The 19,728-nt window shown below is 62.7% G+C and overlaps 2 protein-coding genes across 3 annotated transcripts in view; both read left to right on the forward strand.

Moving 5' to 3' along the window:
- KDM2A (lysine demethylase 2A) overlaps positions 1 to 10,190 on the forward strand; it is a 33,671-nt gene extending 23,481 nt beyond the window's left edge. The window contains exons 14-22 of the mRNA XM_053945348.1: positions 2,518 to 2,601; positions 4,188 to 4,454; positions 4,576 to 4,707; positions 4,786 to 4,875; positions 5,465 to 6,177; positions 7,125 to 7,288; positions 7,546 to 7,704; positions 7,797 to 8,012; positions 8,113 to 10,190. Coding sequence (XP_053801323.1) covers positions 2,518 to 2,601; positions 4,188 to 4,454; positions 4,576 to 4,707; positions 4,786 to 4,875; positions 5,465 to 6,177; positions 7,125 to 7,288; positions 7,546 to 7,704; positions 7,797 to 8,012; positions 8,113 to 8,294 — 2,007 coding nt within the window. The 3' untranslated portion in view covers positions 8,295 to 10,190. The remainder of the gene's footprint in view (positions 1 to 2,517; positions 2,602 to 4,187; positions 4,455 to 4,575; positions 4,708 to 4,785; positions 4,876 to 5,464; positions 6,178 to 7,124; positions 7,289 to 7,545; positions 7,705 to 7,796; positions 8,013 to 8,112) is intronic.
- A 1,498-nt stretch (positions 10,191 to 11,688) lies between these two features.
- Positions 11,689 to 18,732, forward strand: GRK2 (G protein-coupled receptor kinase 2). 2 transcript variants are annotated; one of them, XM_053946394.1, is made up of 21 exons: positions 11,689 to 11,849; positions 12,587 to 12,663; positions 13,235 to 13,308; positions 13,544 to 13,645; positions 13,838 to 13,912; positions 14,363 to 14,424; positions 14,643 to 14,694; positions 14,830 to 14,921; positions 15,142 to 15,241; positions 15,316 to 15,394; positions 15,482 to 15,612; positions 15,902 to 15,996; positions 16,073 to 16,180; positions 16,255 to 16,321; positions 16,501 to 16,601; positions 16,694 to 16,760; positions 16,847 to 16,942; positions 17,018 to 17,180; positions 17,261 to 17,397; positions 17,493 to 17,606; positions 17,841 to 18,732. In XM_053946394.1, exons 1-21 carry the CDS (start codon positions 11,737 to 11,739, stop codon positions 18,000 to 18,002), a joined length of 2,067 nt encoding a protein of 688 aa, XP_053802369.1. In that variant the 5' UTR covers positions 11,689 to 11,736; the 3' UTR covers positions 18,003 to 18,732. The 2 variants fall into 2 exon arrangements, with proteins under 2 accessions (XP_053802369.1, XP_053802370.1); XM_053946395.1 differs by having other exon boundaries at positions 17,496 to 17,606.
- Positions 18,733 to 19,728: the final 996 nt, after the last annotated feature.

Raw genomic sequence — 19,728 nt, forward strand, 5'->3', positions numbered from 1 at the left:
GGATGGGTGAGGAAGTTCAGGGTGGCCTGTGAGCTGTGCCAGGAAGGTCTCCCATGGTGGGATGGCAGCACTGGTCACGCTCCTGCCTGGCTCCTGCCTGTGGGTCGGAGAGAGCCCATGCCAGGGGCCGGAGGGTGTCACTGGTTGCACAGTTGGTGACCGTCCTGGAGCCAGGTCAGCATGTGACTGACTGGCTTCCTGGGAACACAAAGCTGGAGTTGCCTGCAGATGCTTTGGATGCATCAGAAGTGGGAGCAGCCGCTGCTCCCCTGTGCTGTTTGGCTTTATTTCAGGAGTTTCCTCCATTTTAATTGCGATGTGTATCTGGGGGGCGTCTCGGGGGGACTGGGACTGCTTGGGGACACCTTGATCGCCCGGAATGGATCTGTCCCCCTCTAGCGGTTTGGTCCCCGGTGCCTTTGGGAATGCGGCTGCTCCCAAACTTGGCTGGCGGGATGTTTGTCCCTCCAGGTCGGGAGTGTGGGGGTGCACACCCTAGGGGGAGCTGCAAGGGGGATGACCCTTGCCTGCATTCCAAAGCCCCGCTCGCTCCAGCGGGGTCTCCCAGATCCCAAACCCGCCTCGGAGCAGACAAAAGAAAGGGGCTGGGGAGGCTGGGCCTGAGCGGGACCCGGGGTAAGGGCTCTCGGCCACGCTCTGCCCGGCCCCGGGGAGCCCGGCCCCGGCCTCTCAGATTGCGGCGGCGGCGGGAGGGAGGGATCCCGGGGCGACCGGTGGGCAGCGCCGCCCGGACCCTGCGCCAATCCCCGCCGTCCCGGCCCCTCCCGGCGCTGCAGCAGCGCGGCTCTGCCCTCCGCTTCCTCGCTCCCTTTTTCTCTTCTGCCATCTTCCCGTTGCAAAGCATTGCTGGGAACCGCATGTGGGTGACGCAGCAGCATTGTCTCCGGCTCAGGAAGCTGCCGCCGCCGCTGCCCAAGGGCTCGGGAGGAGCACGCGGCCGCCAGTGCGGCTGCTGGGGGCGGGGAGGAGCCGGGGGCGCTCGGGGCGGGGGGCGCAGCTGCTCCCCAGCCATGTCCCCGAACACCGGGGGTCTGGCCGGGGTCTGAGCCAGCCCCCGGAGGTGTCCGGGGAGAGGGGAGGGGGCCCCAGCCCTCACAGTGCGGGCACCGAAACAAAGAGGGCTCGGCAAACTTCACCCCAGAGTCTCGGCAGCTCCAGAGGCGCAAGGTCAGGCAGCTGGCAATGCTCGTGGCGCGGGGAGGGGACGCGGGGACGCTCCGGTCCCGGACAGGGTGGGAGGGGACCGCGGGGGGACTCCTGCTTCCCCGGAGGGGTCCCTGGCCGGTGCTTGGGCTCACCTCTCCCGTTCCCGGGGCGCTCCCGCCGGCACCGCTGCCGAGGCGCTCCGGCCGCGTGTGCGCAGGGTCCCCTTTGCCGCGTCCCGCCGGCCACAGCGCCACGGGGCACGGGGGACCAGCGGCCTGTCGCCCACCCCGGCTCTGAGCCAGATGCAGCCGCAGGACGGAGAAGTCCCCGCAGTCCCTCAGCTCCCTGGCGGGGAGCGTGCCTGAGCCGCCCCCACCCCTGCCCCGACCCCGGTGCCACGGGCAGGCGGACGCTGCGGTCCCACGATGTCCGTGTGGGAGCTCCGAGCCCTGACCTTTTCCCTCGGCGTGTTCTCGTGGGGAGGCGGAAGGTCTGAAGGCGGCACGCTGCGCTGCCGGGGAGCCCAGGGGAGACTGCGGCTTCCTGCCTCCCCAGACACCCGGAAAACCGGGCGGGGGGCACGCCAGGCACCCCCTGCCCTGGCCCTGCCTGGCAGCGGGAAGCACCGCCCGCCAGGATACCGGCAGGAGGCTCCTGCCTGCGTAACCATGGCAACGTCAAGTAAATAAAGTACCTTTGCAACCGACAAATTCGGTGGGGAGTGGATGTGGGGAGGGGGCTGTGCTGGAGGGTGCTGAAAGGACCGGGCTGAGCGCGGGAGCCCCATGCACCGGGAGCGTGGGGCTGTTGTGCCGGAGGGCAGCGTGCCAGTCCAGTCCTTGCCCGGGGATCTTTCCCTCCAAGTCAAAGCCAAACCCCAAGGCAGTGCGGGGGAGCAGCTCTCAGCTATTGGCGGCTTGTGCCAGGCCACGGAGGGGGTGCTGGGGCATCACATCCTGCTGCTGCTGCTGCACCCTCCAGGCTGCCCTGTGTCTGGGGAGCAGCTGGGGGGTAATGCTGATGAATTGTCCCCCCAAAATCCCCCCACACTGCCGAATCTTGGCGCTCTCCAGTTCTACCACCGCCCAGTGTGGGGCCTCGGGGCTGAAATGCAGTTGATGAAAGCACTGGTGCAGATCGACTCGACAGAGCTTGTCTGTCTCATGTGGGGAGGAGGGATGGTTGCTGGCGGGCGTGGGGAGAGGAGGGCTCCTTCCCAGCCGCCTTTGAAGCATGCTGGCCTTGGCATCTGGTCAGAGCCTGCCTCCCTGGTGGGAGCCGTGTTTCCCTCTGCTCACACCTGTGCTTTTTGTCTCTCTGCTGTGTTCCCCCCCCACCTCTCTCCATTAGCTGCTGTTGGAAGAATACGCAAACAGCGACCCCAAACTGGCACTTACAGGCGTCCCCATCGTCCAGTGGCCCAAGAGAGATAAGGTAGGAACTGCAAGGAGGGGACCCAGATGGGTGTCACGTGTTGAGTCATTTGCCAGGCCTGGGGTGTGGTGGCACCGCTTCCATACCCGCCTTGGGAGCAGTGCCAAAGTGGGATGTGGGTGCAGCCACCTCCACGGCACTGCGGCCAAGTCCAGAGATCTCCCACCATGCCAGTTATCCCAGCTCAGCTGATGGGTGATAACCAGATCAGCCTTGACTGCTCCATGTTCTCCCCCCTTTGCTTGTGCTTGGTGAACAGGGAGCCTTGTTGTGGGAGGAAGGGGTGATCCTGCTCTCCTAGGAGCTCTCTGGATTGACAGGGAGAACCCTGGATGGCCTGAGGAATGTTGTGTATCAGGGAAGGCCTCACTGTGGTAGGTGTGGGGTTGATGGTCAAGAGCAGTCCAGCCCTTCACTGTGAGGGGAACGTGTCCCTTGTGTCCCTGTCCATGTTGTTGGATTGGGTCTTACAATGCCAAGCAAGTCAGCTCTCTCTCAGGAGTCTCTCCCTGTGGATAGCAGCCAGCTCTTCAGCAATGGGAGCTTTCCATGCTTCCCTGCCTTTCCCTGTCCAGCGGTGCTCATAGTCCAGGGCCCACAGCTGGGCTGCGGCCCAGGCTGAGCTCGCTGGACAGATGGAGGCACAGAGCAGGCGGACTTCCCTCTGCAGTCTGCCTTCCTGTGGCCTGCCAGGATGGCTCCCAGAGGTCACTTCTTCCTTCCTGCCAGGAGATGGGCTCACAGGCAGGCTATGGGAAGAGCAGGACCCCATCACACTGGGAAGGGTGGGTAACACCCCGTTAGGGAGTCTGGAGACAAATGAGCCTCTCAGATTGCCCTTTGGAGGTGCCTCTCTCTGCTTGCCTGCCCTGCCCAGGAGATCCAGAGTGATCCTTGTGCAGCACAAGCATCTTGGGCAGCTTTTCTGGGAGAAGTGACCTGGAGATGTGTGCATGCTTTGGGTTACAGCACTCAGAGGCTTGGCATATCCCCAGCCCCATCCTTGGGAGCCTGCCCTTCCCCAAGCCATCAGCTGTGGTGCACAACCCAGCACAGCCAGTCTCAGAAGGATGCTGCAGCCAGCAGATTTCCAGTGAGGGCTGATGGGATGCAGGGTGACAGCTGGAGAGCTGTGCTGTCCTACCTGCACTGTAAACAAGGAGGGTGTGTCCGAGTGTCCCTCAAGCTCTGGAAAGAGTGACCAGAGCTGTGCAGTTGGTGGAGTGACACAGAGGGGACAGCCTGGGTGGACCTTGTCATTCCTTGCCTTGGTAGGAAAGCATGGATGCTGTGGGATGCTTTTGGGATTCAGCAGCCCTTTCCACACCCATTTGAGCCCTAGCGGGGGGTGAGAGGAAGGGGAGCTCTTGGTGTGGGGTGGTGTGAGGAGTTTGGGAGTGTGCTCCAGGAGAAGTGGCAGGTCAGCGCTGATCCAGGCACCTTGGCCTGCGGAGTGCTGAGGGCGCAGAGCTGCTCTCCAGCACATTATCTGCAGTCGTAGGGATCCAGGGAGCAGAGCCTTCCAGATCCCAGCGGAACGCAGCACTTCCCTCTCCTTACCCAATTCCCTCTCTCCCTGTTGCCAGCTAAAGCTCCAGGCCCGGCTGCGGGTGCGCCTGCCCACCATCCCCATCACCAAGCCGCACACCATGAAGCCAGCACCGCGCCCGACTCCCATCAGGTCCACGGTGTCTCCCATCGTGTCGGGCGCCCGGCGGAGGCGGGTGCGGTGCCGGAAATGCAAGGCCTGCATGCAGGGCGAGTGTGGCATGTGCCACTACTGCAGGGACATGAAGAAGTTTGGTGGGCCCGGACGCATGAAGCAGTCCTGTGTCCTCCGGCAGTGCTTGGCGGTGAGTCCAAGTTGGATTCCTCGGGGATAACTGGTTGCTAGTCCATGGTTCATGTAGTAGGGAAGGAAAGGAGGAAGGCTGTCCCACCATGCTCTGGTGTCAGCCCTGCTTTCCTTTGTAGCCCAGGTTGCCTCACTCGGTCACATGTGCACTTTGCGGGGAGGTGGATCAGAACGAGGACTCGCAGGACTTTGAGAAGAAGCTTATGGAGTGCTGTATCTGCAATGAGATCGTTCACCCTGGCTGTCTGCAGGTGAACAGGGCACGTGCTGGGCAAAGGGGGGCTCTGCTGTGGGGCTGGGCTGCTGCTGACCCCCTCCTCTTGTTGTAGATGGATGGGGAAGGGCTGCTCAATGATGAGCTCCCCAACTGCTGGGAGTGCCCCAAGTGCTACCAAGGTGATGACACAGAGAAGGGCCAGGTAAGGAGCAAGGCAAGGATCTGTGTCCTCCATCCCTCCCACTGCATTCTGCCAGGGATGTATTTAACCAGAGTGGGCTGGGGGGCAGTGATCAGTGAGAATGAGAATCATGAGGGTGCAGCACTTGAGGGCTTGGGCACATCCTGCTGCAATGCGATCCTGAGATATTCCACTGTAAGAGACACTGGACTGTTAGGCACAGAGTGGAAGCCACCCCCAACCTCAAAGGATGTCCCTTTTGAGAAGGGGTTAGGAAAATGCTTGTTGCTGGTGTGGGTGGACTTTAGTCCTCGTGGTACTTAGATGAGCTGTGAGGAAGAAGTTACTTACTGTGAGGGTGGTGAGACCCTGGCAGAGATTGAACAAAAAAGCTGTGGATGCCCCATCCCTGGAAGTGTTCAAGGCCAGGTTGGATTGGGCTTGGAGCAACCTGATCTTAGTGGAAGGTGTCCCTATCTAACCCAAACCATTCAATGATTTCACTGGGCACTGCTGGTGCAGATCCTGGTGTTTCCCTGGGGAGGAAGTGAAGGGAAAAGCTCTCCCCAGGCCTCATTCCCGCTAACCAGCCCACCCCCATTCCCTGCAGAAGCGGAAGGTGGAGGAGAGCGATGACGACACGGCGCAAGCCAAGGTGCTGCGGCCCCTGCGGAGCTGCGAGGAGCCCCTGACCCCCCCACCCAATTCGCCCACCCCGATGCTGCAGCTGATCCACGACCCCGCGTCCCCCCGCGGCGTGGTGACACGCTCGTCCCCGGGGGCTGGGCCCAGCGACCACCACAGCGCCAGCCGGGACGAGCGCTTCAAGCGCCGGCAGCTGCTGCGGCTCCAGGCCACGGAGAGAACCATGGTGCGGGAGAAGGAGAACAACCCCAGCGGCAAGAAGGAGCTGTCAGAGGTGGAGAAGGCCAAGCTGCACGGCTCCTATCTCACCGTGACGCTCCAGCGCCCCACCAAAGATGTCCACGGCACTTCGATTGTCCCCAAGCTCCAAGCCATCACGGCCTCCTCGGCCAACCTGCAGCACTCGCCGCGCGTGGTCGTGCGCCACGCGCCTGCCAGGATACCCCTGCGGAGCGGGGGCGACGAGGAGGCGGCCGCCGAGGAAGAGGAGGAGGAAGAGGAGGAGGAGGATGAGAACGCGGAGGAGGGGGGGGCAGCCCGGCTGAACGGGCGCGGGGGCCGGGCGCAGGAGGGCGAGGAGAGCTGCGTTCAGCGCGAGGTCTGGATGTCCGTGTTCCGCTACCTCACCCGCAGGGAGCTCTGCGAGTGCATGCGGGTGTGCAAGACCTGGTACAAGTGGTGAGTGTGGGGACTTGTCCGGGGGCTGGGGGTACATCTGTGGCGGACACCCAGAGAGAGTGAGGGGAAGGATGTCGCCTCAGTGCCTTCCCATCTCTTCCCAGAACCAGGCAGTGTCATTGTAGCCCTGCTGCCTCTGACATGTGTGTTCCCATCTCTGTTGTTCCCTTCTGCTTTCTTCCTGGCCCCTCCTATGTCCTTGTGAGGTGCCAGTGCCCTTCCCTTGCCTGTCACGCTGATGGTGCTTGCCCTTTCCAGCCTCCCTTGCTGCCTCGCCTCCCAGCAGGCAGGGAAGGCAGGCTGAGGCGGGATGGCTTTGCTGGCTGGAAACGCCTCGGGGGACAGCAGGCCCGAAGACAATGCTGGCACCGGGACAGCTGTGCATGGAGGGCTTGGGAACAGACGGGAATGGAAACTGGGAGGTTTCTAACAGCCGAGCAGCAGGGATTGACTGCTTTGATCAGCAGCTGGTGGCAGTGGTGTGGTGGAGGAGTGTCCCCTCGCCTGCACCTTCAGGGACTCAGCTAAGCTGCCATGGGGTCCTGGCTCTCCACAAACTCCCATGGGAGAGGATGAGTTTGCTCCTGGCGAAGGAGCGAGCTCTGCTGGGGCTGTGGGGTGGGACACACAGTGCTTTGCCTGCTGGGAGTAAGGATCCTTAAGATCACGAGAAACACCCAGAGTAGGGCAAGCAAGCCTGCAGCTGCAACTTGGGAGTTTTATTTTGTGGCAGCAAAACCCTGCTGGGGCTGCGCAGGATGGCCTGTGACACCTTCAGCAGCCTCCCATGTTTGGGGGAAACCTATGGAAACCAGGAGGAACAACCTTGTTCTGTGGCTGGGGCCACGCCATGGCTGGGCTCCTTTCGGAAGCCAGGCAACCTGCTGGCTGTCTCTTATCCCATGGTACTCTTGGGACTCAACTTTCAGCTTTGTCCTTGTCCCCAGGTGCTGTGACAAGAGATTGTGGACAAAGATAGACTTGAGCAGGTGCAAGTCCATCACCCCGCAGGCGCTGAGTGGCATCATCAAAAGGCAGCCGGTCAGCCTTGACCTCAGCTGGACCAATATCTCAAAAAAACAGCTTACATGGCTCGTCAACAGGCTGCCAGGTGAGTGTGGGGTGGAGAGGGGTCCCTTCCTCTGCCACCAGCCTCTTCCAAGGCTTCCTGAGGGCTGGGTCATGGGGAGAGACACCCCACAAGCCGGGGAACTCCTGGGTGCCTGGGTCCCATCACCCAGCAAGTGTCCCACCCCAGGCAGGGAGGGGACCTGCATCCTCATGTGCATGGAAAAAGATGGTGGAGATCTGGGATGCCTGGGAGCCGACCAAACTCGTCTAACTTGTTACCTGCCTCCCTTCTGCCAGGCCTGAAAGACCTCATCCTAGCAGGCTGCTCCTGGTCTGCGGTCTGTGCCCTCAGTACCTCTAGCTGCCCCCTTCTCAGGACCCTCGATCTTCGGTGGGCAGTAGGAATCAAGGACCCTCAGATCCGGGACTTACTTACGCCTCCAACAGACAAACCCAGTAAGCTGCTGCCACCCTGGGGCTGCCTGGGCTGGACAAGGCAAGGTCCCCAGGGCAGTCTATCCACTCTGGTTCTCCCTCTGCCTGTGCAGGTCAGGACAATCGCAGCAAACTCCGCAACATGATCGACTTCCGGCTCGCCGGGCTGGACATCACGGACGCCACGCTGCGCCTGATCATCCGCCATATGCCCCTGCTCTCCCGTCTCGACCTCAGCCACTGCAACCACCTCACGGACCAGTCGGTCAACCTCCTCACCGCCGTGGGCTCCTCCACACGCAACTCCCTCACCGAGCTCAACATGGCAGGTGCGTGCCCTGCTCCAGGTGCCTCCTGGATTTCCCATTCCTCCTCCCGGTGCTGGCTGCTGGAGGTGTCCCCCTCACGCTCCCTGTGCTCTGCCCGCAGGCTGCAATAAGCTGACGGACCAGGCCTTGCTGTACCTGCGCCGCATCTCCAACGTCACCCTCATCGACCTGCGGGGCTGCAAACAGATCACCCGCAAAGCCTGTGAGCACTTCATCTCGGACCTGTCCATCAACAGCCTCTACTGCCTGTCCGATGAGAAGCTGATCCAAAAAATCAGCTAGAGACCCTCCCCGGGGCAGACTGAGGAGAAGGAAAAGAGCCCATCCCGCCCCTCTTGGAGAGACGCTCCTCCACCTCTCACCCTTGCCCTGCGTGTCCTGCCGCTGCCTCCCACCTGACTCGGCAGGCAGGGCCCTCGCTGGCCTCGCTCCGCTGTCCTTCCTCCTCCTCCTTCCCCGGGACTTCTGCCGAGGAAGATGTCCCGCCAGGCTGGCCAGTACCAGAGGAGGAACGGGCACATGGCAGGGAGCCTCGGCCTGGAGGCTGGCCGCTCCGGAGGCAGAGGCCTCTGTGCAGAGAAATGGGGCACCCTCTCCCCCCAGCTTTTCCCCTCCTCCCCGTCGTCTCCTTGCCTTGAAACACTTGTCACTTCCCTGGTAGCACAAAGCTTGAGGGTCGAGGTCTCTCCGAGGAAGCAGGAGCAGAGCCAGAACACCCCGTCCCCCTCTGTGCCGCCACCAGCTCGGCGCTTCCCTGCGCTCTCCCCCCTTTCCCTTCCCCTCGTCTGGCTGCAGGGACTGCTGTCCATGCCCCTCCTCCTCCCACACATCCGGGTGGTTCTTTGGGCACCCAGGGCAGGAGCCCCGTGGCCGGGGTGTCCCAGGAGCAGGGGCTGGGGGATAACTCGTCTGTCCGAGGGGATGGAGCAGGGGAGAACTTACAGGTACACCAGAGCTCAGGGAGGACTCGGGAAGCATCAGCCAGGGGTGAGTGAGCACGGGGCGGGGACAGGAGCTGCCTCCTCTTCCTCCCCAGTGCCCGGCACCACGAAGCACTCTGGGGCCGGAGGGGCGAGGGCTGCTCCGCGGCCTGGGACCGAACTGGCATCGTCCTCTCCTTCCCCCCACCCCCTTTTCGCTGCCGATTTTCCTTTGCAATGAATGGTTGGTCCAAAGAACCTCTCTCTAGGGCAGCAGAGAGCTTTTTGCACTTTAAGAAAAAACAACAAAAAAAAGACAAAAAAACAAAACAACAAAAAAAAAAGATAAGAAAAAAAAAAAGAAAGGAAAAAAGTTTGGAATCTTCTTTTTCTGGGTCACTATTTTATTTCCCTCCCTGTCCTGCCTGTGCCTGGACGCTCCCCCTCTCTGTCCCCCCGGTGTCAGCACCCTGCTCTCTCCCTGGCAGCGTACCGATAGCACAATCCGGGGTGTCCCCTCCGTGCCACCACCGGTCCCCAGCCCCGCAGGGGTCCCCGGGGGCAGCCCGCACCCCCCCTGCTGCTTCAGAAGCAATAAAGGAGGAGAGGCGCCCGCGGGGACTGCCCCCTGCAGGGGGACACCAGGGGACAATCCCGCAGTGCCTGTGACAAGGGGCAGTGCGGCCGAAGCGGAGCCGGAGGGCTCGGAGCAGGAAACCCCCCCCCAGGCGAGAGGAGGAGCCTTCGGCCTCTCTCGGCGGTGGCTCCCGGGAAAGACGTCGGAAGAATTAAAGCTTTTCTTTTTCCTTTGGATTCCTTTTGAGTTTTGCAACGCGAAAGAAATTTTCCAGAGCTGGGGTTGAGAGGGGCCAGGTGCTCCCTCCTCCGCGAGGATAGCACCCCCTTCCCGCCGTGTCCCCCCCCTCCAGCCGCAGAGACTCCAGCGTGCGACCCTCCTCACCACCCCAGCGTGGTGCAAATCCACGAGGAAGAAAAAAAGAGAATTATATATAATAAAAATCACTTAGTGATTTAAAACCAACCCAGCCTGCTCCCTAAAGACAACTCCTGCAAGCAAAGTCACTTGTTTAAGGGTTTGGTTGTGGTTTTGTTTTGTTTCAATCCCCCTTCCCTCCCTTCCTCCTTCCCTCCCTTCCCCGGAGAAATATTGTAAATATCTATTTTTTTGTTGGCGATTTAGAGTCCATCTCTGATGTTTGTGCTTTAAAATTAAATGTAAGCATTAAGGGTAAAAACATACCAAGTCTTGCACTCTCTCAGCTGGGTTTGGGGGTTCTTGGCTGGGGCAGAGGGAGGGCACCTAATTGGCAAGTGGGTTTGCTTTTCTTTATTTTTCCTTTTTTTTTTTTTTTGTTTGGTTTGGGTTTTATTGTTTTGTTTTGGGTTTTTTTTGTGGTGGTTTTTCTTGTGTTTTTGGGGTTTTTTTGGGTTTGTGTTTTTTTTTTTTTTTTTTTTGGGTTTTTTTGTTTTTTTGGTTTTTTTTGTATTTTGGGGTTTTTTTGCTTCCTGAGCCTTCTCCTATGCTGGATTTTTAGAGAAACTCTTTGCTTATACCATATTAGCACCAGACTGGGCAAGCTGTTGTGGAGGGAGGGAAAACCCCAGCCTCCCACGGGAAATATTTTGTTTCTTGGGGTCGATTTTTGGAATTAAAAAAAAAAAAAAAAAAAAGGAAAACCAACTAAAATCCATGAGTGTGAGCTCTGCCCGCTTGTCTGTGAGGGAAGTGGAGGGAATAAGGCCAGGGCTGGGTCCTCCTGTGTCCCCCCCTGTCCCCAGCACTGGGGCTTTGTCAGCTGCTCGAGAGGAAACTGCAGCACCGTGGCTGATGGCAGCTGTCCTGGTGTCCCCACTGTCTCCTGGCGGGTGGTGGCAGCTGTCCCTGTGTCTCATCACCTCCTGCCAGGGCCACAGGTCCTCCAGCGGCCTGTGGGGCTCTTGCCTTCCACATCCCTTGGGAAACCTGCCCTCTCCCAGTGGATTCCTGGGCCACCAGGGTGACATTTAGAGTCCCCCACTCTACAGGGATGTCACGGCCCAGGTCCCCGCTGCGGTTGGGCTGTGACATTTGCATGGCGAGGCACACGGCAGGTGACATCATCCTCCACAGGTGGCTGAGACAACTGTCACCCTCCCTGTGCCCTGGTCCCCAAGTGCCACCACGTGCCCCGACCGCCTGCCTGTCCCCTCCAGGTGTCCCCTCGTTGCCCCGGGGACAGGGACCCTGCACACGGCGTCACACCCGCCGCCACGCATGGCACATGTGGTCACACACTGTGGTACGAAATGACACACACGGTGTCACGCACACCCGTGGTGTCTCTCACACAGTGTCACACACACAATGGCACGCACAGAGACGGTGTCACACCCGTGGTGTCACACCCCCACGCTGGCACACACGCCTGGAGGCACACGGACATCCAGTGCCACACACCCAGTGTCACACACTCAGTGTCACACACCACTGCCCCACACACACCGGGTGTCACGGCCCCTCCCGGGCGGGCGTGGCGGCGGCGCTGTCCCCGCCCAGCCCCGCTGTCCCCGCCCCGCGCCCCGGTGCGGCCGCGCCTCGTTCCGCGCTCCGCTCCCGCCGCTCCGGGCGCTGCCGCCGCCCGCGTCCCGGGGCCGCCGAGCCCCTCCCGGCCGCTCCCCGCTCCTCCGCCCGGCTCCTCTCCGGCCCCGTTCCGCTTCCGGGCGCGGTTCCGGTTCCGGGGCCGGCGGGTCGGGTCGGGCCGGGGCCGGTGCGGCGCCGGCGGCGGGGCCGGCGGCGCGGCACGATGGCGGACCTGGAGGCGGTGCTGGCGGACGTGAGTTACCTGATGGCCATGGAGAAGAGCCGCGCCGCGCCCGCCGCCCGCGCCAGCAAGAGGATCGTCCTGCCCGAGCCCAGGTGAGGCCCCGCCGCTGCCCCTCCGCTTGTCCGTCCGTCCGTCCGGCCCCGGCTCCGCCACCCCCGGTCCCTCGGTCACCCCTTCCCGGCACTGTTTGTGCGCACCCGCGGGTCACAGACGCCTCCCGCACACGTGTGTGCCGGTCACACCTGGCCTGACACACGGACATGGACACACGGACATGGACACACACGGATATGGACACACGGGTATGGACACACACACACGGATATGGATACACAAGTGTCATGCCTGTTGCACAGACAGACACACGGACATGGACACACGCACACCCTTCCTGCCTGACACGGGGACACACAAACACGAACACACAGACACACACACATCCTGCTGTCCCACCCAGCTGTGTGTCCCTTCTGTCGCCGCCGTGTCACACCCATGTGTACACACACACACACACACCCCTGTACCCAGGTGTGCAGAGGGTCACGGTCCCCCCTTCCCCTGCCGGACCCCGGTGCCCTCCTGTGCCTTCACTGCCAGGCACCTGTGAAGCTTTTTTAGGGGTGACACTTGTCCCCACCTCCTTTGAGCTCCAGTGCGTAGGACATGCTGTGATCCTGGCACCCACAACGTGCCACACTTGGGTGGGGACACACAGGATGGTAGGACATGCATGCCACCGGGGCATGGGGACACAGGAGGAGCAGGAGAGGAGGGGTGGGGAGCAGGGGTCCATCAGGGGCACGGCTGAGCCCCTCCGGTGTGTCCCCAGCATCCGCAGCGTCATGCAGAAGTACCTGGAGGACCGGGGAGAGGTGACATTTGACAAGATCTTCGCACAGAAGATCGGTGAGCTGGGGACATGGGGGCTGTGGGGGGCACCTGGGCCAGCACCCACGAGCACAGGGGCAAGCGTGGGTGGGCTGGGGGCCTGCACTGGTGGCCACCATGACAGCGAGAGTGGCCACAGGAATGGCAGGGGGGTTGTGGGGCCAGGCTGGGCAGGGGTGCTGGGGGGCTGCGCCACGTTCCCCACCCTGTGTCCCCTGTCCTGTCACTTCCCCCCACACCAGCAGAAACCGTCTGGGGCAGGAAGCGCCTCTCACTTCCTCCTGCCGCTCCAGCGGTTTCCGGGCACGTCCGCCCTGCTCCGTGTGCCCGCCCGTGCCCCTGCCCCCACTGTGCCCCACAGCAGCCCCCTCGCTGCCCCACGCTGTCCCGGGGTGCTGCTTCCCACTCCAGCTGTGTCCTTGTCACTCTCTTACCCTGCCAAGTCCTCACCGGTCCCTGCTTGGCACTTCCCCAAGCCTGGCACTGGGGTGGCAGCAGGGCTGGGCAGGCCCAGGGGATGTCCCTGTGTCCCTTGGCCTGGGCCAAGGGGCTGTCACCTCTCACGCTGTGACTCTGTCCCTGCATGCAGGCTACCTGCTTTTCCGGGATTTCGCCTTCAACCAGGCAGAGGAGGCCAAGCCCCTGATGGAATTTTACGAGGAGGTGAGAGAGGGGGAGCCAGGGGACAGCTCCCTGCGTGCACCAGGAGTGGGGTTGGTACCTCCAGGGCCCATGGACACGGTGCCAAGGGCACCACCCGAGGTGACACTGGGCAGGGAGCTGGGAGATACTGTCTGAGGGCATGGGATAACCCCTCCCATGGGACATGGCACCCAGAGGGGCCACAATTCCTAGCGTTCCGCGTGCCCCCGTGCCACTGGAGCTGTGCCCTCTCCAGATCAAGAAGTACGAGAAGCTGGACTCGGAGGAGGAGCGAGCCGCCCGCAGCCGCCACATCTTCGACCATTACATCATGAAGGAGCTGCTGGCCTGCTCCCACGTGAGTGCCGGGCGCTGGGGTGGGAGGGATGTCCCCACTGTGTCCACAGTGTCCTCAGGGGCAGCTGCACACCCCCCACAGGCTACATCCTGGGAGCTACATCCCAGCCCCATGGATGGGGATTCCCCTGTGGATCCCTGCCTGGCCGCTGTCCCTTCTGCCCGAGGTGACACGGTCCTGTCCCCCTCACAGCCCTTCTCCAAGAGCGCCACGGAGCACGTCCAGAGCCACCTGAGCAAGAAGCTGGTGCCCCCAGATCTCTTCCAGGTGGGCATCACCTGGGACAGGGAAGGGGTCCTTGCCACCTGTGACACTCAGAGGGCTAATTCTTAGAGGGGGCTGGAGGTGACAGGAGTCCCTGAAAGTGGAAGGGGGTGTCCCAGGAGGAATGGGGGCCCCGAGGGATGGTGAGAGGGGTCCCTAGAATGTTGGGAGTGAGGGGGAATTGCTTGTAGTCCCCATGGGGTGATGGGAGACTGGGGGCTGGAGGTAGCAGGGGGTCCTCAGAGGGAGGTGATTGGGACCCTGGATGTCACTCTAGGGGTCCCCAGGGCTGGTGATGTTGGGGTCCCCAGAGACTGAGGTAGCAGAAGCATTCCCAGGGGCCTGGAAGTGGCAGTGGGGGGATGTGAAATCCCAGAGGTGGAGGAGACCCCACGTAATGATGGGATCTGGGTGGCCCTGGGGACCCAGCGCTGAGCCCTGTGTCCTCCCCAGCCCTACATTGAGGAGATCTGCCAGAACCTGCGTGGAGGCATTTTCCAGAAATTCATTGAGAGGTGAGTAGGGAGGAAATTCCCATGCAGATTGGGGTGTCCCATCCCACTATCTCTCAGCCCGGAGAGCAACCAGGGGTCCCCACACTGGGGACTCGGGAGTCTCTTCCCTTCCCAAGTGTCCTGGGGGGTGCTCCCTGTCTCCAGACAAATCCAGGGAGTCTTTGAAGGCCGGGTTTCTCCAGGATCTCCACTCTTGCCCTCTCTGCTCTTCCTTGCAGTGACAAGTTCACGCGGTTCTGCCAGTGGAAGAACGTGGAGCTGAACATCCATGTGAGCAGGAATCCCTGCCCCTCACCTCCCAGGGAGGGGGATGTGCTTCCAGCGAGCCTCTCTGTCCCTCACCTGGGAAAAATGGGGCAGGGCTTGGTGTCCAGGCTCATCCCAGTCTCCTCCTCACCCCTCCAGCTCACCATGAACGACTTCAGCGTTCACCGAATCATCGGCCGCGGCGGCTTCGGGGAGGTCTACGGCTGCCGGAAAGCGGACACGGGCAAAATGTAACGGGAATGCTCCGGCACGGAGGGGCCCACCTGGGGTTTTGGGGTGCTGGGGGGTCCCAGTGGTGTTGCTGTGCTGACACATGTCAGGGGGCTGCGGGAATATTGTCATGGCTGCAGGCGCCCGGGGCTGGCAGGGACATCACGGCTGTGGACGGGAGCTGGGTGCTGGCCCTGCTGAGGGGACATGGTGGCTGCAGGGACTCTGTGCCCCCCCCAGGTACGCCATGAAGTGCTTGGACAAGAAACGCATCAAGATGAAGCAGGGCGAGACGCTGGCCCTCAACGAGCGCATCATGTTGTCCCTCGTCAGCACTGGGGTGAGGGGACACGGGTGCTGGGGACAGGGGGCAGAGGACAGGGACAGGGAGGATGACCCCGTGTCTCCCCCCAGGACTGCCCGTTCATCGTGTGCATGTCCTACGCCTTCCACACGCCCGACAAGCTCAGCTTCATCCTCGACCTCATGAACGGTGAGACCCCGGCCCTGAGCCACTCCCGGGGCACAGAGCCCGCTGCCCACACCTGCTCCGGGTGACAGCCGGTCCCTGTCCCCACAGGGGGGGACCTGCACTATCACCTGTCCCAGCACGGCGTCTTCTCGGAGGCAGAGATGAGGTTCTACGCGGCCGAGATCATCCTGGGCCTGGAGCACATGCACAGCCGCTTTGTGGTGTACCGTGACCTCAAGGTGACCGTCCCCGCCCGCAGGACATCCCCAGGCCTTTAGAAACCCCTCCGCAGCCCTGTGGGCACCCACAGGTGTCACAGACCCTGCAGGAGCCCTCAGAACGCTGTGGGCACTCGCCCAGCCTGGAGGGCACCCTCAGGTCTAATGGACACCCCAACAGCAAAATCCATGGGCGCCCTGAGACTTTGGGGGCACTGAGACACCCCCAAATCCCACAGAGCCCCCCAGCTCGCCACCCCATAGCCATGGGCCACGCTGGGGCTCAGCATGTCCCCCGGTGTGTCCGCAGCCAGCAAACATCCTCCTGGACGAGTTCGGCCATGTCCGCATCTCCGACCTGGGCCTGGCCTGCGACTTCTCCAAGAAGAAGCCCCACGCCAGCGTGTGAGTGTGCCCACACCCCTGCCCGCCCTGCCCCGCTCCCGGGGCAGCCCCTGACCCCCCTGTGCCCCCTCCCCAGGGGCACCCACGGGTACATGGCGCCGGAGGTGCTGCAGAAGGGGGTGGCCTACGACAGCAGCGCCGACTGGTTCTCGCTGGGCTGTATGCTCTTCAAGCTGCTCCGGGGGTGAGTGTGGGCTCAGCTGGGCACAGCTGGACACAGCTGGGCACTGCTGAGTATCCTGAACCTCCACGCCGCAGGCACAGCCCGTTCCGGCAGCACAAGACAAAGGACAAGCACGAGATTGACCGGATGACCCTCACCATGGTGAGCGGGGGCACTGAGGGAGCCATGGGCAGGGCATGGGCACCCCTGCTCTGGGAGGCACACAGCGGGTCAGGGACAGCTGGTCATCACCTGGAGCACATGTTTGTGCCCATCTGTGTGTCAGTGTGTGTTCCTGTCCCTGTCCCTGCTCACCAGTGTGCCCATGGAATCTCCCACAGGCCGTGGAGCTGCCAGACTCTTTCTCCCCAGAGCTGCGCTCGCTGCTCGAGGGGCTGCTGCAGCGGGATGTCAACCGGCGCCTGGGCTGCATGGGGCGAGGGTGAGTGTCCCCGAGGCCCTCAGGGGGGTCACACAAGGTGTGCTGGCACAGTCCCCCTGCGGCCACGCTCACCCGCCCTCCTCCTTCCACAGGGCGCAGGAGGTGAAGGAAGAGCCCTTCTTCAAGGGCCTGGACTGGCAGATGGTGTTCCTGCAGAAGGTGAGGGGGGTGTGCCCATGGCTGGGGACAGGGACAAGGACACAGATGTGGGCGGTCACCCCTCTGACCCCCACTGCTGCCTACAGTACCCGCCACCCCTGGTCCCACCCCGCGGTGAGGTGAACGCGGCCGACGCCTTTGACATTGGCTCCTTTGACGAGGAGGACACCAAGGGCATCAAGGTACCGGGCACAGGAGCCGAGTGTGGGGTATGGGGTGTCTTGCAGCCCCTCACCCCGGCATCCCACCCTACCCAGCTGCTGGAGAGCGACCAGGAGCTGTACCGCAACTTCCCGCTCACCATCTCGGAGCGCTGGCAGCAGGAGGTCACCGAGACCGTCTTTGACGCTGTCAACGCCGACACCGACAAGCTGGAGGCTCGCAAGAAGGCCAAGAACAAGCAGCTGGGCCACGAGGAGGGTGAGTGAGGCTGGAGACCCCCACCCTGAACCACCCCTGGTCACACCCCGGGTGCTGATCCCGCCTCCCTGTGATCCCAGAGTACGCCATGGGCAAGGACTGCATCATGCACGGCTACATGGCCAAGCTGGGCAACCCCTTCCTGACACAGTGGCAGCGTCGCTACTTCTACCTCTTCCCCAACCGCCTGGAGTGGCGCGGGGAGGGCGAGTCGCCGGTAAGGAGGGCATGGCACCAAAGGGGTGAGGGCTGAGGGACACCTGGGGGGACCCTGGTGAGGGCTCGGGAATCGGGCTGAGCCTGTCCCCCCAGCAGTCCCTGCTCACCATGGAGGAGATCGACTCGGTGGAGGAGACGCAGGTGAAGGAGCGCAAGTGCATCCTGCTCCGCATCCGCGGGGGCAAGCAGTTCGTGCTGCAGTGTGACGTGAGTGTCCCCCCCCGCCCCCCTGGCTGCTGGCCACCTCCTGCTGCCTGCTAGCCATCCCCCCTGCTGGCTACTGCATGTTAAGCTGCCTCTTGCATGTTTAGTCCTTCAAGCCATACCAGGGCATCAATACTGAAAACGTGGGGCAACCCCACAGCCCTGGCACCGTGGGGAGGCCCAACCTCCCTGTGCCCTGCCCTGTCCCCCCTCCTGACCCAGCTGCCTGCCCCGCAGAGCGACCCCGAGCTGGTGCAGTGGCGGAAGGAGCTGCGGGACGCGCAGCGCCAGGCGCAGCAGCTGCTGCAGCGGGTGCCCCGCATGCAGAACAAGCCGCGCTCGCCCGTGGTGGAGCTCAGCAAAGTGCCGTTCATCCAGCGCTCCCCCAACGGGCTCTGACCCCTCCCCGCGCCCCCTTCCCACCCCACCTCTAATTTATTGGGTTGGGTTCCCGCGTGTCCCCCGCTCTCCGTGTGCCCGGGGGCTGTGGGGGGACACGCCCGGTGCCGCTGTCACCTGGGAGCGCGGCTGCGGTGACACCGCCGGCACCGGACACGCAGCCTGGCACCTTCTCCCCGGTGTGCCCCCCGGTCCTCCAGGAACTCTCCGGCTCAGATGAAGGCAGCCCCCGTCCCTCCCGCCCGCTTCCCAGTGCCATGTGTGCCAAAGGGGCCGGCGGGGACCCCCGGCCGGCATGTCCCCCCTCCCTGCGCGGCTGTGTCCGTCCCGTGGGTGACACCCCCTCGTGTGCGTGTGTGGCTGTGTGTGAGTGTGTGCCCAGGGGGACCCCCTGTAAATACTGTGCCACGGGTCCCCTGCGCCCCTGCCTCTGCCACTGCCCCTCCTGCCCCTCTCAGGGCACCCCCAGCCCCCTGCCCTCCCTCCTGAGGAGAAAGGAGCAGGTGGGACCCTCTTAAATCAGCCACGGGTGGGCATAGGGGTGCCCCCTGCCCCCCCAGTCCCTGGCAGCATCTGTAAATATTGGTCTCTGGTTGCTCTGCTCCTAGGTGCTGGGAGGGCACCAGGCAGGGTGGGCACAGGGCAGGGCTGGGGCAGTGGGTGAGTGAGGTTTTCATGAGCAGAGATGTGAGAATGCCAAAAAAAAGAGTTTTTATAATAAAAAGATAGAAAAACACCATCCACCTCCACCTCACTGCCGGGGGGAGAGATGGCTCCATGCCGGCTGAGAGTGGCATGGAGTCCTTGTCACCTCCTGTGGTGTGGGAGCTTCTGGTATGTCCCCCTATGGACACATCAGCACTTCGGGGACATCCCGGAGCATCCCCAAGCCCCACAGGATGGCCGTCCCGGGCCAGCGTGGGCTGCCCCCAGGGATGATCTTGGCTGTCACTTGTCATCAGGCAGTGCAGGTGTCACCTCTCCTGCCCACACCCTGCCTGCGGGCAGCGTGTCAGGGCGTGGCACAGCTGGACTGGTGCTCCAGCATTCCTGGGGAGTGGCAGGGATGGGATGGGATGGGATGGGATGGGATGGGATGGGATGGGATGGGATGGGATGGGATGGGATGGGATGGGATGGGATGGGATGGGATGGGATGGGATGGGATGGGATGGGATAAACCCAGGGGTGGATGTACAACGGTCCTGAGCACCAGGTACCCACTCACGTTATGATGTAAAAGAGGTCAGGGAGCCCCAGGCACCGGCAGCCCCCGGTACCAGAGGTCAGCTGGGGGCCAATGGGTCCCTGGTTTCAACCCCGATGGGAGAGTGTGAGAGGGGGCGGCCCCGGGCTGTGTCCAGTGCCAGTTCCAGTCCTATTCCTGGTGCTGCTGCAGTGGCAGTGCCCACAATCACGGTTCTTGGTGCCGGTGCCGTTCCCAGTGCCTGCTCCCATTCCCGTTCCCGGTGCCGATTACGTTTCCGGTGCCCCACTCCCGATACCTCGTTCCCTTTCCCGCTGCCCGTTCCCGTGCCCGGTGCCAATGCCATTCCCGTGCCCGGAGCCTGTTCCCTTTCCTGGAGCCCCGTTCCCGTTCCCTTTGGCGGTGCCCGTGCCCGTTGCCAATGCCCGTTCCCTTTTCCCGTTCCCTTTGCCGCCGCCCCTTCCCGGTGGCGATGCCGTCCCCTTTTCCCGCTCCCCTTCGCCGCTCCCGGTGCCGTTG

The sequence above is a fragment of the Vidua chalybeata genome, chromosome 6 (assembly GCF_026979565.1).
Source record: "Vidua chalybeata isolate OUT-0048 chromosome 6, bVidCha1 merged haplotype, whole genome shotgun sequence".
Lineage (NCBI taxonomy): Eukaryota > Metazoa > Chordata > Aves > Passeriformes > Viduidae > Vidua > Vidua chalybeata.